This window comes from Pantherophis guttatus, chromosome 7, assembly GCF_059756535.1.
Source record: "Pantherophis guttatus breed Tessera chromosome 7, ASM5975653v1, whole genome shotgun sequence".
Lineage (NCBI taxonomy): Eukaryota > Metazoa > Chordata > Lepidosauria > Squamata > Colubridae > Pantherophis > Pantherophis guttatus.
This window is the reverse complement of record NC_142069.1, coordinates 2,962,010-2,981,410: the sequence shown is the minus strand read 5'-3', so window position 1 is coordinate 2,981,410 and position 19,401 is coordinate 2,962,010. Positions and strand designations below refer to the sequence as shown.

Here is a 19,401-nt window from a genome sequence, read left to right as displayed (position 1 = left end):
CCCCATTCCACTCCCCACTCCCCACTCCACTCCAGAGGAAGGATCCTGCGATGGATGGGAACTAATCAAGGAGAGAAGCAACTAAGAACTAAGGAGAAATTTTCTGACAGTGAGAACAATTCACCAGTGGAACTCCTTGCCTCCAGAAGTTCTGGGTGCTCCATCACTGGAGGTTTTTAAGAAGAGACTGGACGGCCATTTGTCTGAAATGGCATAGGGTTTCCTGCCTGAGCAGGGGGCTGGACTAGAAGACCTCCAAGGTCCCTTCCAACTCAGCTATTCTATTCTATTCTATTCTATTCTATTCTATTCTATTCTATTCTATTCTATTCTATTCTATTCTATTCTATTCTATTCTATTCGATTCCCGCCTGTTCAGCTGTTTTTTAATTTAAAAAAAAAAAAAGCAAAACATTTTTTTTTTAGTTCCGTGCAAGAGAAAAAGTAGACATTTATTTCACACCCGAGGCTTGGAGAAGATCCTCTCCAGGCAAAGCGAAGTAGGGACGTTTGCAAAAGTTTCTTTGGAGAGCAGTTTTGCTACCCAGGATTGCAGATAAAAGTTCTTCTCCTGTTCTCGGCTTGCAAATCCAGTTTTTGAACCTGAGGAAGAATTTCTGGGTTTTGGGGCAAAGGTGCAGGTGGAGGCAGGGCTGATCTTTCCGGGTGGAAAGTCCCTTGAAGCGACAAGCCATGGCTTGCTCCCAACCAAGTTCTCGGCGGACGCTGCGGAGAAAGAAAGAAAGAACAAGCTGTAACACAGAACTGACGGGAAACTCCCAGCGAGTTTTATGTTGGAAAAATACGGCTGGCCTCGAATTATGACCCCCAATGGAGCCCCACATTTCTGTGGCTAAGTGAGACATGTGTTGAATGGGGTTTGCCCCGTTTTACCACCTTTCTTGCCACTGTCGTTAAGTGAATTGCTGCGGTTGTGCGTTGAGTAACTATTCAGTTAGTGTCTATTTTAGTGAAAAGAAGGACTAGGGCAGCAGTGGGTTTCACATATTCTTACCACCGGTTCAAAAACGTGGCTAGACGGGGGCAGGTGGACGGGGGCAGGCCTACCCCACCCACAGTCGCCGCTACCAGTTCGCCTGAACTGGTACGAACCGGCTGAATATCACCTCTGGACTAGGGGTGACATGATAGCAGTCTTCCAATATTTGAGGGGCTGCAACAAAAAAGAGGGGGTCAGCCTATTCTCCAAAGCACCTGAAGGCAGGAGAAGAAGCAACGGATGGAAACTAATCAAGGAGAGAAGCAACTTAGAACTAAGGAGGAATTTCCTGACAGTGAGGACAATTCATCAGTGGAACTGCTTGCCTCCAAAAGTTATGGTTGCTCCGTAACTGGAAGTTTCAAAGAAGAGATTGCACAACGATTTTGCTGAAATCATATAAGGTTTCCTTCTTGAGCAGGGGGTTGGACTAGAAGACCTCCAAGGTCCCTTCCAACCCCGCTATTATCCTGACACTATCCCACAATCGAGCAACGATACAAATTCACAGGTCCCACAAATAGGATTGGCTCCGGGAGCTTTCGCGCACGTGTTCCGGGCTAGTCTTACAGGTTCTTACAGGGAAAATCACATCACAACAAAGATGCAAGGGAGACTATGGAACACCTGGAGTAAACTCTACCTGTGTGGCTGCACGAGCACACCTCGTGTGAGCCAAGACTTAGATTTCAGTAGGAGGTGGTTGGCACCTCAGATGGTCTTGTTGGACTGAAGCCATCCAAAGTTGCTCTGTCTTTCTCTCCACTTAATGCACCAGAGAGAGAGAGAGAGAAAGACAGAGAGACAGAGAGAGACACACAGAGAGACACAGAGACAGAGAACCACAGAGAGAGAGAGACAGAGACAAAGAGAAAGAGAAAGAAAGACAGAGACAGAGAGAAAGAGAGAGACAGAGAGGGACAGAGAGATAAAGAGAAAGACAGAGAGACAGAGAGACACACACAGAGAGAGACACAGAGACAGAGAGCCACAGAGAGAGAAAGAGAGACAGAGACAAAGAGAAAGAGAGAGACAGAGAGACAGAGAGAGAGAAAGACAGAGACAGAGACAGAGAAAGAAAGAAAGAAAGAAAGAGAGACGCAGAGAGAGAGAGAGAGTGCAATACAACTGATTGCTGGAGAGAGAGAGACAGAGACAAAGAGAAAGAGAGACACAGAGAGAGAAAGAGACAGAGAGAAAGAGAGAGACAGAGAGGGACAGAGAAAGTAAGAGAGACAGAGACAGAGACAGAGACAGAGAGAGACAGAGACAGAGAGAGAGAGAGAGAGACACACAGAGAGAGAGAAAGACACAGAGAGAGACAGAGAGACACAGAGAGAGACAGAGACACAGAGAGAAACAGAGACAGAGAGACAGAGACAGAGAAGGAAAGAAAGAAAGACACAGAGAGAGAGAGAGAGAGAGAGTGTGTGTGCAATACAGCTGATTGTTGGAGAGAGAGAGACAGAGACAAAGAGAAAGAGAGACAGAGAGAGAGAAAGAGAGAAAGAGACAGAGAGAAAGAGAGAGACAGAGAGAAAGAGAGACACAGAGAGACACACACACAGAGAGAGAAAAAGACAGAGAGAGAGACAGAGAGAGAGAGACAGAGAGAGAGACAGAGACAAAGAGACAGAGACACAGAGAGAGACAGAGAGAGAGAGACAGAGACAGAGACAGAGAAAGAAAGAAAGATGCACAGAGAGAGAGAGTGAGTGAGTGTGCAATACAACTGATTGTTGGATTGTGCGTTCTGTTAAGCCCCAACTTGTTTGACTATGTTGTCATGCATCAACCACAAATAACCAGATGTCTGCAACAGCTCATAAAGGACATTCTTTGCTTCATCATTGTGAAGTGTGTGACTCATATTGTGTGCCCAGAGAGCACCTCCTTTACTAGAGGCGAGATGAAAACAGTCGGTATATATATATATATATATATATATATATATATACCGATACAACATTCTCCCCAATTCAGGTCTTCTGGGCTGGGGTATTTCTCTCCTAATGGACCGGCTGAAGTTTATTTATTTTATTTATTTATAAAATTTATATCGCCGCCTATTCGCACATGGCGACTCGAGGCGCCTTAGAGGAATATTAAAAACATCATATATATAAAAATAAAACGCATAGAAGAAAAAAAATCCTTGGAAACTTCATTTTGACCAGAATAACAGAATAACAAAAGTGGAAGGGACCTTGGAGGTCTTCTAGTCCACCCCCCTGTTCAAGCAGGAAACAGTATAGCATTTCAGACAAGTTGTTGTCCAATCTCTTCTTTAAAACCTCCAATGATGGAGCACCCACAATTTTTGGAGGCAAGTAGTTCCACCGGTTAATTGTTTTTACTGTCAGGAAATTTCTCCTTAGTTGTAGATTTTGAAGCTTGCCTTCAAAAGTTGTAGATGCTTCGTCACTGGAGGGGTGTGTGTGTTTAAATTTAAAAGACTGTCCGAAATGGTCTAGGGCCGTGATGGCGAACCTATGACACGCGTGCCACAGGTGGCACACGGAGCCATGTCATCTGGCACACTAGCTCAGCTCCGGCACGTGTCTTCTGGGCCCACCAGAAATAGGGAAACAGGCTGTTTCCTGCCTCCGGAGGGCCTGGGGGGGGGAGGCCCGTTTTTCTTTTTCACCTGGTTCCAGATCCTCTCTATGCATCTGGGGAGGGCAAAAACAGCCTTCCCCACCCCCTCGGAGGCCTCTGGAGGCTGGGGACAGCAAAAAAGTCACTTTCTGTCCAACCGAAAGTTGGAAAACAGGCCGTTTCGGGCCTCCGGAGGGCCTCTGAGGTGGTGGGGAAGGCTGTTTTCGCTCTCCCCAGATGCATAGAGAGGATCTGGAGCCAGGTGAGAAAGAAAAATGGGCCTACTGGGCCATCACGTGCCAGGAGCGGGGAGGGGGGTCGCTCACGCATGCATGGGGTGGGGCACATAGAATTATGTGTGTGGGCACGATCATGCGCGAACCTCCCCCACCCCCTCCCTTCCTGGCACACGATGGCAAAAAGGTTAGCCATCACTGGTATAGGGTCTCTTGTTTGAGTAGGGGGTTGGACTAGAAGACCTCCAAGGTCCCCTCCAGATTCTATTCTGATTAGAGAACCAACTGAGAACTAAGAAGAAATTTCCTGACAAAACAATTAAGATTTCTTCTTCTCACCACTCATTCCCCCCCCCACCGAAAAACAAGCAGTGCTACAATTTCCGACAAAAATCAGAATATTGTATAGAATATGATGAAATCTTTTAAAACATCAAGATATCACCATGTCGACAAAATCTTACCCGTCGTTTTTTGAACATTTCCCCACTCCTCCCTTCTCAGGAGATGCCTCAGAATTGCATAAATTAATGAGAGATAATCCTCAAAATTGAGCCCAAGCTTTACGTCGCTAAGCGAGACATTTGTTGAGTGAGTTTTGCCCCATTTTACAACCTTCCTTACTACAGTTGTTAAGTGAATCCTTCCAGTCATTAAGTGAGCCACACGGTTGTTAAGTGAATCTGGATTTGGGTTTCCCACCTAAGCAGGGGGTTGGACTAGAAGACCTCCAAGGTCCCTTCGAACTCTGTTATTCTACTCTACTCTACTCTACTCTACTCTACTCTACTCTACTCTACTCCACTCCACTCCACTCCACTCCACTCCACTCCACTCCACTCCACTCCACTTAATTTGATTTTATCGGGTTTTTAAATTTTGTGTATTTATGTATTTTATTGTTGGCTGTTCACCGCCCTGAGTCCTTCGGGAGTAGGGCGGTATACAAATCAAATAAACTAAACTAAACTAAACTAAACTAAACTAAACTAAACTAAACTAAACTAAACTAAACTAAACTAAACTAAACTAAACTAAACTAAACTAAACTAAACTAAACTTCCATTGCATTCTATTCTTCTATTCCATTCTTCTATTCCATTCCATTCCATTCTATTCTATTACATTTTTTAGTCTATTCACCGTTTCCAGTATATCTGGAATGCAGAAGAAATGGTCAAGAGAGAAAGAGGGAAAGAGAGGGAAGGTTTGAGGAGAAAGATTGCGGTACAATAAAAAAGATGAAGTGGAAGAAAGGCAACTCCGAACAAACAAATATAAATATATTAAGATAAAGAATGAACTGTTTAAGAACAAACTGTTCAAGAGCATTGGTAGTACAGTGGTTTAAAGCACCCTGTTATTAAGACCAGCTGCCTGCAATTACTGCAGGTTTGAATCTCGCCAGGCTCAAGGTTGACTCAGCCTTCCATCCTTTCTAAGGTAGGTAAAATGAGGACCCGGTTTGTGGGGGCAATAAGCTGACTTTGTATAAATATACAAAAGGATGAAGGCTATTGCTTAGCGCATTGTAAGCCGCCCTGAGTCTCCGGAGAAGGGCGGCATATAAATCAAATTTTAAAAAAAGAGAGAATAAATATGAATAAATAGTAAAGTTAGAATCTAGGGACAAATGAAGATGGTGTTTATGTATGCCAGTATAGAAATATTGAGATATGTTTAAAAAAAAGAAAAGAAAAGTGGGGAAAGACGATTTTGGCAAAAATTGTAATTGAGTAAAATGTATTTGAATTTGATTAATTGTATAAGTTAAGAAACGGCCAACACTCTGTTAAAAAAAAGAAAAAGAAAAGATGTGGGTGAATGTGGGAGAGGAGAAAAAACCAATAAAACTTGTTTAAAAAAAAAAAGAAAGAAAAAGAAATAGTCAAGAGAGAAAGAGGGAAAGAGAAAGGAGAAAGGAGAAAGAGAGAAGCCAGGAAACCAGGTTTCGCCCAAACCACAATACACCCTAGAAACATCCTCGTTGGTTATCCCAGTTCCCCTGTCTTCCTCACTGTACCAAGACGAGAAGATCTGGGGGAGGGTCTCCTTCATCACAATGCCTCCTTCTTGGCCAACATCTTCAGAAACTCCTCAAAGGTGACCTTCCCGTCTTCATCCAGGTCAGCCTCCTTCAGCATCTCCTCCACCATCTCATCGGTGAAGCCCTCCTGAAGGTGGAGGAGAACGTGCTCTAGGGATCGCATGATGGTCCCCAACTCCTTCTTGGTGATGACTCCATCGCCGTCCAAGTCAAAATGGGAGAAGGCCTCCTTGAAGACACCTATCTCGGCTTCGGTGAACTCATGGGACATCTTGCCGGTCGTGTTGCACCCAACGTTGTGTGTCTCTCCTCAAGAGGAGCACACTCTTGGGTTTCTCTCTGGCGAGACAGGAAAATCTGGAGTCTGTTAATAGGAGACAAGAGGCCCACAAGTCCGGTCTCCACCCTGCTTGTGGTTTCAGGCCCAGTTTTGGGGCTGAGGAACCTGCTGGAATGCTAGCGTGCTACAAGGTAGGTAGAAGATGGATTGTGGTTGGGTTGGTTGATGAGGTAGGAGGTATGGTATCCCACAGTCCATGGCAACCTCAAGTATGAGTGGAAGGTCAGGACAGCTTAATTTTTGTTGCTTAACAAGCCTGGATGTGTGTGACATCAGGATACTTACTCTAACCCTGATGTTCTCACAAAGCCAACGGCATACAATTATCTAATGGCCTTCAAACACTCCTTCTCTTACCTTTATTTTATGATTTTCTTTTTAATTAAAAAAACGGCAATTACAAAAAAATGAAAACTATTCCAGGTAGTCCTCGACGTACGTCCACAATCGCGCCCCGGATTTTGGTCGCTAAGCAGGACGGTTGTTAAGTGAGTTTTGCCCCGTTTTACGACCTTCCTTGCCACAGTTGCTAAGGGGATCATTACAGTTGTTAAGTTAGTAACCTGGAATCTGGTTTCCCCGTTGATTTTGCCTGTCAGAAGGCCGCAAAAGGGAATCGCGTGATCTCGGGACACCGCAACCGTCATAAGTACACGCCAGTTGCCTAGTGTCTGGATTTGGATCATGTGACGGTGGGGATTCTGCAACAGTCATAAGTGTGAAAAAGGTTATAAGTCACCTTTTCCCCAGCCCTGTTGTAACTTCGAACGGTTATTAAAAGAAGGGTTGTAAATCGAGGACTACCTGTAGAAACTAAAAAAGAAAATTAGTGCCAAAAAGGAAAGTGGAAAAGAAAAAAAATACAAGAAATATATTATATTTATTTTTTATTTATCAAATTTGGAAAGACTACTACAGTAAAGGCAAAGAAACAAAATGACTTCTCCCTTCTTCACAAGTATAGACCATGTTGATAACTTCTCAACGTCTCTTAAAACACAACAAATGCTCTCTTCTTCCTCTATCCCATCTCTTTTTTATATATATAAATAAATCTTTACAGCTTGGTCATTTCAATCCTGCTGTCAGCAAAAAATCCACTAAGGCTCACTAGTGATAGCAATGCATCTATTTTAACCTCGGCCAAATAAACCCACTTCGCATTCCTCTCTTTTAGTTCTCTAACAATCTCGATCTTCGGTACCTTCCAATGGTGTCCCTTCTCGGCGTGTAGAAGATACTCTTTGAGTGGGAGGGTGTGCTCCTCCGGGAAGGTTATCTCTTGTAATGATTACTCCTGGCCAGAGTTTATAATTAATACTCAACTGAAACATCACAACAATATGGAAATGGAGATTTCAAGGTGAGCGATAGGCATAAATTGTGCTGAGGCGTTGAAACTAATTCCTGATGGCTGAACGATTAGAGAACAGGGAAAGAATGTGTTTTTAAAGATAATGGCTCTCTTCCTTGTAGGCAGAAGCCAGATTGTCAACTGGCAGGGATGGTGTAGGAATGAATTTGTTTCAATAAGTAGTTATGCTGTCTGGGGAATTCTGGGAGTCGAAGTCCACAGCACTTTAAAGTTGCCAAGGTTGAAAAACACCAAGTTAAATCTTGATGGGTGGATTGGGTTACAGAACTGCAATTGACGCATTATGGGTAGTCCTTGATTTATGGCCATAACGGAGCCTGGAATTGCAGTCATTGAGTGGGTCACCGCATAACCAATTTATGCCAATTTTATGACTATTTTTGCAGTGATGATTAAGCAAATCTGTTTTACTCAATGGCTGGTTCTTTTGCGGGAAACTGGAAGCATACATGAAAAATTGTGTAGTCACACGACCGCAGGACACCGCAAACAAATGTGAGTTGGTTGTCAAAGACACAAAATGTGATCACACGGGGGAGGTGGCCCTCCAGAACAGGGTTTGTAAGTAGCTCTGTTGAAGTCCATCATAACTTTGAATATCTGCTAAGTGATTAAGCAAGGACTATCTGTATTTGTTATTAGTCATAATAATTGAATGGAGCTTCCAGGTTCAAAAGCAGTTTACCTCTCTGTTCCTGCAGGTAAGAATAAGCAAGATCTGGATTCATAATCCTGGAAGTTGTTTTTTAGAGGCAATTGACTAGTCACTACAGGTAGTCTTCAATTTATAACAATTCGTTTAGTGACCGATTGTTCACTTAACAACCGGGTTACTAACTTAACAACGGCCGTGATTCGTTTAACAACAGTGGCCAGGAAGGTCGTAAAATAAGGTAAAACTCACTTAACAAATGTCTTGCTTAGCAACATGAATTTTGGGTTTAGTTGTGGTTGTACATCAAGGATTATCTGTAATGAAATACCAAAATCTGGGCTGGATTGATCTTCGCAATTGTATCTGTCCTGCAAGTGTTTACTGCGATGTTGATATGGTGGGATTCAGCCAGTTCGCACCTATTCGGGAGAACCGGTTGTTAACTTTCTAAGCAGTCTGGAGAACCGGTTGTTGGAAGAAATCTTATTTTGTTTTTTTCCCCACTTTATAGGGCTAATCCTGTAAGGAAGGCAGGGAGGAAACATTCTGCTGGTGTTTCTAGCCTAATCTTTATTGCCCTGCTTACAGAAACTGCCTCTCTGGTTAACTCTTATTACATTGTAACAGCTAAGACGAAGCACCCATCAACGTGAGTGACGTTGAGTTGGCCACGCCCACACGGTCACATGACCATCGAGCCACACTTACCCAGCTGGTCATTAGGGCAGAGAACCGGTTGTTAAATTATTTGAATCCCACCACTGGATGTTGGGTTTAGTAATTGATCAGGATTCGGATTGAACGACAATTTATCCTCTCCTTTTATCTTCCAACTATCATGTTTTCTTCCCTTTTCAACATTGGTCCTAATGTAATGGCTAAACAAAGAAATAAACAACGATAAACTACAGTCTCTGGCCCCATAAAGATTCTACCTCCGCCTCTTTGTACCTTCCTCCCTTCCTTGCCATTGTTCTTACTATTAATATTAATTTTAGCATCAATATTTATGACCTTAATGTTTTCGTGTTTGATCGCATCGTGTTTACTCTGTTGTAAGTCAAATGGGTGGCATATAAAATGGATGGATGGATGGATGGATGGATGAGAAGGTTGCAGGAAAGATGGTGGCCGAAGTAAGCCAGGGTTAGGGTTAAGCCAGGAGTGGGATTTGGGGGTTCTCCGAACTGCACAGAATCTTAGCTACAGGTTCTCCCAAACCCCTGTGAACCCCGACAGCCCACCCCTGTTTACGTCCCCCATTATTGTTACCTGGGAGCATCATTTCTCACAGTCAGTAAAAACAATATGTTGGATCAGAAGGAGTGCGCACCAGAAAGTCACCTGGGCAGTCCAATACTTAGAAAATAATAGCATACGATTGGTATAAGTTCTCCTGCTTGAACAGGGGGTTGGACTAGAAGACCTCTGAGGTCCCTATGTTCTGTCTTCCAAGTCTAAGTATCCAGGCACCGGGACATCACTTCAAGGGCATCGTTGGGGTGGTCCAGGGTGGAGATGTACAGCTGAGTGTCGTCAGCGTACTGGTGGTACTTCACCCCGAAACCACGGATGATCTCGCCCAGCGGCTTTACATAAATGTTGAACAAAAGGGGCGAGAGGACCGACTCTTGTGGCACCCCACATATGAGGGGCCTCGGGGTCAACCTCTGCCCCCCCTGCCAACACAGACTGCGACCGGTCGGAGAGAAAGGAGGAGAACCACCGCAATACGGTGCCTCCCACCCCCAACTCTTCCAACCGGTGCAGCATGATACCATGGTCGATGGTATCGAAAGCCGCTGAGAGGTCTAATAGGATCAGGACAGAGGAGCAACCCCTGTCCCGAGCCCTCCAGAGATCATCAACCAACGCGACCAATGCCGCTTCTGTGCATGTGGCTCTTTCACCCCTCTGCTGCGGCTCCGTCACTAAAAATATGCATCACAACCACCAATGTGTGACACCTGCCAGCACGCGATTTATTGAGCTTTTCAACCCCCGGTAGGCCAACCATGGATAAATCCAAGAAAAGAAAAGTTTCAGAAGTAAACAGAACGTTTAATTCAACTACGTATGCTAGTTTTGTGGCCACTCAAGAAATAGTCAGGCACGGGAAGGGTTTTGTGGCTCCCGGTGTTTTATTTTCTGTGAGAAATGAGTCCAAATGGCTCTTTGAGTGTGTAGGTTTGCAGACTCCTGATCTAGGCAATATATATTATTGTTCTTTCTACCTTGTGAGCTTAACGAACTGTTTATAGTGCTGCCTACTATGTGAATGTTTGAGAGTACCAGGGGTCGGTTCTACTTATCTTTACTACTGATTCGCAGCGGGGCCACACGCTCGCTTCACTCTAACGTGCGCGCACCCTTCTGCGCAAGCGCAGAAGCATTTTGATGACGTTGGGGTCAGTGGGAGGAGCCTCCCGCCGGTTTTACTACCAGTTCTATAGAACCGGTGCGAACCGGGAGCAACCCACCACTGATGCATAGGCTCAGGGAGGGCGAAAAATGGGCCTACCGGAAGTTCAGGAAAGGCCTCCGGAGCCTGGGGAGGCCGTTTTCGCCCTCCCAGAGGCTTGAGGAAAGCCTCCGGAGCCTGGGAAGGGCAAAAACACCTCCCTCCCTGTCATGGTGTAGGAGGCCAATTAGGCCATGCCAGGCCCTACCATTTTTCCACTCTGGGTTATCCCTTGGCTTTTCATTCAACTGTTGGGTTGCTTGAGCAGCGGGTTGGACTAGAAGACCTCTGAGGTCCCTATGTTCTATGTTCCAAGTCTAAGTATTGTTTCTAGGCAATGTTTCTGAATCTTAGCAACTTTTAAGATGTGCGGAAGTTCAGTTCCCAGCATGCTGTTGGAATTGAAGTCCACACATCTTAAAGGTGCCGAGATTCAGAAAAAAAAATGATCTAACATTTATTCCTGAAACACAGCAGTTGCTAAAATTCCTTCATTATAGTATCCCAATTTTTCTTCAATATATATTATTGTTCTTTCTACCTTGTGAGTTTGATGAACTGCTTATAGTCCTGCCTACTGTGTAAATTTTGAGATTACCCTACTATTTCTCCACTCTGGATTACCCTTGGTTTACAATCAAGTGTTGGCTTGAACACCGAGGTGTGCAAAACATTTTGAATATGAATCACGCTTGAGGTCGATATGTCTTGGAAGTTTCCAACTTTAATGGAAGAATCCTGGCATTGTTCTGACTATGGAAGAGTTCCATGCCTGCTGGACTCCTGTTTCAAATTTGAAACGTTTCAAGTTCAAATCATCTTTTGTAAACAACTTGTGTTTATTTATTCAGCATATTTATGTAGCCGCAAACATCTCACAAACATGTGACTCTGGGAAGAGTACAACACGACAACAGTTACAAACTCCATAGCAAAACAATCAACTGCTTTGATAAAAGAAAAAAACACACAATTGCTTTTGCTTCTACTTGGAAACCGTTTCTGGACTTTGTGCTTGGGGTGGGGAAAAAAATGAAACTTTGATTTTGGGTTTTACTGATTAGATAGATCTGTTGCTAAAGAAATGGGTGCCTCATCACTAGAGGTTCTTAAAGAGAGATTGACAGCCATTTGTCCTGAATGGTATAGGGCCGTGATGGCGAACCTATGACACGCATGACACAGGTGGCACACGGAGCCATGTCACCTGGCACACCAGCTCAGCTCCGGCATGCGTCTTCTGGGCCCACCAGAAATAGGGAAACAGGCTGTTTCCTGCCTCCGGAGGGCCTGGGGAGGTGGGGAAGGCCAGTTTTTCTTTCTCACCTGGCTCCAGTTCCTCTCTATGCAACTGGGGAGGGCGAAAACAGCCTTCCCCACCCCCTCGGAGGCCTCTGGAGGCTGGGGACAGCAAAAAACGTCACTTCCTGTCCAACCAAAAGTTGGGAAACAGGCTGTTTCGGGCCTCTGGAGGGCCTCTGAGGAGGTGGGGAAGGCTGTTTTCGCCCTCCCCAGATGCATAGAGAGGATCTGGAGCCAGGTGAGAAAAAAAAAACGGGCCTTCTGGGCCATCACGTGCCAGGAGCTGGGAGGGGGGGTCGCTCGCACATGCATGGGGTGGGGTGAATAGAATTATGGGTGTGGGCACGAGCAAGCGCGAACCTCCCCCGCCCCCCCTTCCTGGCACACGATGGCAAAAAGGTTAGCCATCACTGGTATAGGGTCTCCTGCTTGAGCATGGGGTTAGACTAGAAGACCTCTAAGGTCCCTTCCAGCCCTATGATAGGAAGGAAGGAAGGAAGGAAGGAAGGAGAGACAACGGATGGAAGGTCATTAAAGACAGATCCACCAAACAGGTATGCACTTTGTACGCTTCACGTCACATCTGCGTATGTGTGCAGGTTTCACGCAGCTCCCTCTGTGCGCTGTGCATGCAATCGCACCATCTGGACATGCAGTTTGTTTCCACACGTGCAATGCATGCGCGCAAATGCCATCTACGCTAGCACAAAAGTACTCTTGCAGGCATGTACAAATGTGCATGCATGTGCAGGAGAGCTCCGAAGACCAGCTGGGGCCCCTGAATTGTGTGCATGCGCACCAGAGGCCCGAACACCAGCTGGAGCGTGCGCACATGCGCAGCTACAGGTGAGTTGGGCGACAGCTCACATGCCTGGAAAGATGGCTCTGCGTGCCACCTCGGGCACGCGTGCCATAGGTTCGCCGTCACGGGTATAGGGCCTCCTACTTGAATAGGGGGTTGGACTAGAAGACCTCCAAGGTCCCTTCCAACTTGGTTATTATGTATTCTGTTGTATATTTTGGACTTATCCCCTAATTATTGGACATACGGTGGCCATCCCAAACATCTGTTTCACAAAAGAACCCTGGAATTGTCACCAACTTAAAAAGAAATTGTACCTTGACATTACTTCTCCACCATGATTCGCGCAAATTCTTCATAGTTGACCTTCCCGTCCCCATTTTTGTCCATCTCCTTGAACAACAGCTTCACCTCTTCGTCGGTCAGCTTCTCCCCGACGACGGTCAAGACATGTCGCAGTTCTGCCGTGTTGATGTAGCCGTCTCCATTCCGGTCAAACACGCGGAAAGCCGCTCGGATCTCCTCCTCGGTGTCGGAATTCCTTGTCCTCCTGGCCATCACGGAGAGGAACCTTGGGAAATCTACCTTGCTCTTGTGGGCCTCTATCTCACCGATGATGCTTCGTACCTCAGATTCCGTGGGATTTTTCCCGAGGGATCTCATCACGGTCACCACCTCCTTGGAGGTGATCAGCCCGTCGCCATCTTGGTCGAAGAGCGTGAAGGCACCTTTGAGTTCCCTAATGTCGTCATCCGAGAGTCGGTTGGCCATGTTGCTTCTCAGATCCCACACCCACGTCAGTCGTTCTTCTCAAACACAACAAACACAACTCATCCTCCTTGTAGAAACAGGAAAATCTGGTGGAGGATGAAGACGTGGTGTAGGAACGAGAAAGATCACTCCTCACCCTCCAGGCGCGGATGTGGGTCGGTCGGTTTGAGAAAACATCACGTAGGGAAGGTAGGCTTCCAGAAGTACATAGAAGGTAATCCGTGCTAAATTTTCAATGTCTTCAACTTCAGCTCTTCTAACCAGAATTGAATATACAAGTAATCCTCAACTTATGACCACAATTGAGCCCAGAATTTCTGCTGCCAAGTCGAACAGTTGTTAATGCCAGTTTCCAGTGGTGGGATTCAAATAATTTAACAACCGGTTCTCTGCCCTAATGACTGCCTGGGTGGGTGTGGCCATGGTGGGCGTGGCTAGAGGGTGTGACAGGTAGTACTCAGCCTCCTGCACCCCCCTGGGAGCAAAAATGGGCCGGGGGGGCGGCGTTCCCCTTTGTGCCCCATTTTGGGCCTAGTAGGCCTCCCTGCAGCCTCCTAGGAGCAAAAACGGGCTGCAAGGGGGTGAGCCGCACCGCCCCGCGCCCCATTTTGGGCCTAGTAGGCCTCCCTACAGCCTCCTGGGAGCAAAAACGGGCCACGAGGGGGCGAGACGCACCACCCCACGCCCCATTTGGGGCCTAGTAGGCCTCCCTGCACTTACGTGGGAGCCAAAATGGGGCATGTGGGGACTTCTGGGAGGGGAGGGGAGAGCCAACAATTTAACAACCGGTTCAGCCGAAGTGGTACGAACCGGTTGAATCCCACCACTGCCAGTTTCCAAGCGTAGGAATTTTGATCACATGACAACGGGGATGGTGAAACAGTTGTGTGAAAACTGGTCATAAGTCATTTTTTAAAAGGATGTGGCAACTTCGAACAGTCACTAAACAAATGGTTGTAAACGGAATGGTATCTGTACTTCAGGCTTTACGTATTGTCAACGGTTCTCCTGACAAAATTATCTTACTCCCACGTAGCAGCGAATAGGTTAAAAAAAGATGTAATGAAATGAAGAGTTCCTGAGAAGAGGCAGAAGTTTGGAACTTTCCATGTGGACGCAAGATGGAAAAAGCGAACGAGTCAGCGGGCATGCCGGCGTGTTTAAAATTCTTCAAGCGCTGTTCTAATTCAAACCGAGCGTGCTAATTTTGCCTCCTCTGTTCTGCGTTCACTCTCCTTTGCAGAAAATCATGTTGCTTGCAAGGATGCAGCTGTAGAGGTGGTCCAACAGCATTAAGTATCTGCAGTTGCAGATAACTAACAATCTGAACTGGTCTCTCCGCACGTCATCTTTAGTGAAGCGCGCAAACCAGCGACTGCATTTCCTGCGTCGGATGAGGAGAGCACCTCTTTCTCCTTCTGTCCTGGCCACTTTTTACAGAGGCGCGATAGAGAGTGTTTCAACAAACTGCATCCCCCTTTCTCAGATAGAAAGTCCCTACAGAGAGTGGTGAGGACAGTGGAGATTATAGGAAGCTTGCTTCCCATTATTCAGGATACTGCTTATAAGCACTATGCTCTTAGAGCTCAAAGCATTGTTAGAGACCCCACACACCCAACTTCACGGTCTGTTTCTGTTGCTCCCCCTCTGGGAGGGGGTTTCGGAGTATTTCTAGCAGGATCACCAGATTATGTAATAGCTTTGTTCCCTAGCCATCCGTCTGGTAAACTTGCAAGATTTGTTTCTCTCGCCATGTACATGTATACATCCAAGCTAGACTGCATTGTTTCTCTGCATCATATAACATATGTAGGTATATGCATAATTTTGTATTTATTTCTTTTGTCATGTTCATGTTGTGTATATTGGGGGGGGGGGTGACCTTTTGGAGAGCTGTACACAATGAAACTTCATTTTAATGTACGCCAATTAGTGTATATTCAAAATGACAATAAAGTCACTTGAAAATGCCTCGTTGTTTCCAGTGATGGCCGAACGGTGCTGTCCCGATTCAGGATGGGCAGTCTGAAAGGCCAAATACAGGTAGTCCTCGATTTACATTTAGTGACCATTTGAAATTACAATGGTACTCAAAAAATATCTGACTGTTTTCACAAGACCAGTGCAAGCCTCTCCCTGGTCGCGTGATCAAAATTTGGATGCTTTGCAAACTGGTGTGTGTTTATGATGTTATCCTGGGCTCACGTGATCCCTATTTTGCGACCTTCTGAGCAGCAAGGGGAAGGCAGATTGACTTAACAACCATGATACGATCTTAGCAACTGCAGTGAAATGGGACAAAACTCATTGAACAGGTGTCTCGCTTAGCCACAGAAGCGTTGTACTAAATTTTGGGCTCAGTTGTGGGTCATAAGTTGGAAGACGACGCGCAAATGGCTTTCCCATCCTCCAGGTTCATCATGTCATCAGCTGACGGGGAAGACATCCGTCAATCACACTATAGCAACGTCAAATTTAGTTCCCACCCAGGCGATCAAACCTAGCATGCGGTGTTTGACTCTGAACTGGCTTCAACACCCAACATATTTTTTTTTTGCAATTTCACACTTACGACCGTCAAAGCATCCCCGTGGTCACATGATCAAACTGGCAACTGACTCGTATTTACAGTCACAGCGTCCTGGACGTGTCACATGATCCCCTTTCTGATGTCTGTGGGGAAGCCAGATTTGCTTAAAAACTGTGTGACTGACTTCACGACCGCGGTGCTTCGCTTAACAACGGGTGGGGGGGAAAGGTTGTTCAATGAGGAAAAAAAAATGATTCAGCAACAGATATTTTGGAGCTCAATTGTGGTGGCAAGACGAGGACTACCTGCATATATATAGATAAATAGGAATAACTATCTACCTGCCTGTCAGCAACAGAAACGCCGGGCTCATTTGTGGTCGTAAGCCGAGGACTGACCAAGCTTCATTTTTTGAGTAATTTTCCACACAATGGGCAAGTTCTCCGCCACGCCCCCCCGCCCCAGACAAAAATTGTTTGACATAATAAAAACAGGGGAAGCATGTTGCCGGTGGAAATAATGTTCCACGCCGTTGTTTTACTTTTCTTTGGAAATTCCTGACCCTCTCTCCGCGTTTTAATGAATGCCACGCTCTCTTCTTTTCCAAAACGTGAGTGTGCCAGCCATTAAAAAAAAAAAAGGAAAAAATGGGGTTTTATTTTCCGACATGGAAAGCTTTGGGCAGCCCACTCCTCTCCATTTAATTCCCTCCAGATGTATTAAATCACGTCCTGGAATCGCTCGCTGGCCGAGGGAGAAAAACATGACATTTTTTCCCCCAACAAAAGTTTCCCCTACCCCAAATGAATGATTGTGGTGGGCCCCCGAGGAAGGAAAAGGTCCGATGTAGTAGAAAACGAGGGTAAAAATCACATCCACCCAACTCGTGGCCGGGAGCCAAATGACCTCAACCCAACCGTAGACTTCCTTCCATCTCTCGTTGCGGATTCGAGGCAGGTTTAAAATTGGGGACTTTGGGTGAACGAAGCATCAAAAGCTCTGATTTGCACATTTCCAGTATTTATTATTGTTAAAAAAAAAAAAAAAAAAAAGAGGTAAGAGGTTCCTAAAATGGAATTCTACCATTGCAGGTACTTTAGCCCCTAAGTACAGTATAACCCCAATTTTAGCACCTTTGATGTTCAGTTGCTAAGTTGTGTTTGACTCTTCGTGACTCCGTAGCACGCCATTGTCTCCAGAGTTCGGCCAAATTCCTGTTCGTTGCTTCGAGGACAGAGGTGGAATTCAGCCGGTTCGGACCGATTCTTGTGAACTGGTAGCGCCGACGATCAGTTCAGGGGTGAAATGCTACCGGCTCGGACCGGTTCGACCAAACCAGTAGCGATAGTGGTGGGTGGTTTGAAGAACCGATAGTGACGGCTGTGCGAGGCTCCATCTACCCACCCAGTCGTTGTTACTTCCTGGTTTTAATGAGGAAATAAGCTGTTTTTTACCCTCTGCACATGCGTGCACTTCCGAACTGGTAGGGAAGGTAAGTAGATTTCACCCCTGGATCAGTTGGCCCCACCCACCCGTCCCCGCTCTATCCTGTCCGTTATTTCCTGCTTTGTAGCTCATCTCAATCATGGCGCACAGCTGATTTCTCCCTCCCCGTCGCTGTTCTACTTACCGTTGCTGACTTGGAAGGGAAGCAGCTGAGCTTCTAAATGCTCCATTTTCAGCGCTGCGCACAAGCGTCTTAGGCACACGCGCACTCACCAAAACGGTTGTTAAACAAGCAGCATCCCACCACTGATCGATGATGAACCTATCTAACCATCTCCTCCTCTGCCATCCTCTTCTCCTTCTGCGAATGTCTACGGAGATTCTCGGTCATCCAGGTTCTGGTTGTCCTAAATGTGCTTTTTTTTTTCCTAAGAGGCAACCAGACTTTCTGGTTTTTTCTTTGAAGACCTTTCGCTACTCATCCAAGAAGCTTCCTCAGTTCTGACTTGGATGGTGTGGAATGGAAGGATTGATACTCCTTGCAGACAGCTTGACATTTGCATCCTTTTAGAGGGTCGTTGAGGCCACTTGGAGGTTTATCTGTGTCCTCAGGGTTATCTGAGTGGAGCCTTCTTGGAACTGCAGAAAGACTGAGTTGTAGACTGGAGATAGATAGTGTCGTATCCTTCCTCCTCTGTTGAGGGAAGGGCTGCTCAATTTTGACCTAGATGGCCTCTTTGACCCCTCTTTCAAACCAGCGTTCCTCTCTCTCTCCAGAATGTGGACTTTGCTGTCTTCAAAAAAGGGGCCTTCGTCTTTTAAATTCAGATGGGCTGCTGAATCTTTTTTTTTTTTTTCCAGGAGACAGTTGGACTTTCTGGTTTTTCCTTTGAAGACGTTTCGCTCCTCATCCAAGCAGCTTCTTCAACTCTGACTTGGATGGCGGGGAAGGGAAGGATTTATCTTCCTTGCAGGCAGCATTTGGTCATTTGCATCCTTTTTTTAGAGAGTCGTGAAGGCCCCTTGGATGTGTATCAAACCAGCAGTCCTCTGTCCAAAATTTGGACTTTGCTGTCTTCAAAAGAGTAGTCGTTGCCTTTCAAATGCAGAGAATCGAGTCCCCGTGGGTGCATTTTTCTATGCTGTGTCACGCGCTTCTCCTTCTGCCTTCCATCTTACCCAACATCGGGGTCTTCTCCAAGGGGTCCTCTCTTCTCCTTTGGTGGCCAAAGTCTTTTGAGCTTCAGCTTCCGGATTTCTCTTCTACAAAGAGTGCAGGGAAGAGCAACGAAGATGATTAGGGGACCGGAGGCTAAAACACATGAGGAACGGTTTGAGGAACTGTGCAGGCAGTCCTCGACTTACAACGATGCATTTAGTGACCGTTCGAAGTTAACAACGGCGCCGAAAAAAGGGACTCATGACCGTTTTTCACACTTAGGATGGTTGCACCATTCCCAAGGTCATGGTGATGTTCCCTAGTTGGGTCATGAAACGTCCACCAGAAAACCACCAAGCTCAGAGAACACCAAGGACCCCACAGTCGTCGCTCTCCCCCCACTCCTTCTCCTCCTCTTCCAACCTCACTCTCTTTTTGCCCTGATGATGATACCTAGCTGGGTCATGAGACGTCTGCAAGAAAAGCACCCAGCTCAGAGAGCACCAAGGACCCCACAGTCTTCATCCTCCTCCTCCTCCTCCTCCTCCTCCTCCTCCTTCTACTCCTCCCAATCCCAAATCAACTCTAGTTTGTTTGACATTGTTAAGAGAAACTCCTGAGCTGCTCAGACAGGGAGAATACGGGTGCGAGGAGGAGGAGGAGGAGGAGGAGGAGGAGG

The 19,401-nt window shown here is 46.1% G+C and overlaps 1 protein-coding gene across 1 annotated transcript; it reads right to left on the bottom strand.

Moving 5' to 3' along the window:
• Positions 1 to 369: 369 nt before the first annotated feature.
• LOC117659008 (calmodulin, striated muscle-like) lies at positions 370 to 13,709 on the bottom strand. The gene is made up of 2 exons (XM_087874404.1): positions 13,134 to 13,709; positions 370 to 726 (listed from the first exon to the last, which is right to left on the bottom strand). Exon 1 carries the CDS (start codon positions 13,585 to 13,587, stop codon positions 13,141 to 13,143), a length of 447 nt encoding a protein of 148 aa, XP_087730530.1. The 5' UTR covers positions 13,588 to 13,709; the 3' UTR covers positions 370 to 726; positions 13,134 to 13,140.
• Positions 13,710 to 19,401: the final 5,692 nt, after the last annotated feature.

Coding starts and splice junctions, on each gene's coding strand:
- LOC117659008 (XM_087874404.1), bottom strand. CDS start 13,587: ATGGCCAACCGACTCTCGGATGACGACATTAGGGAACTCAAAGGTGCC.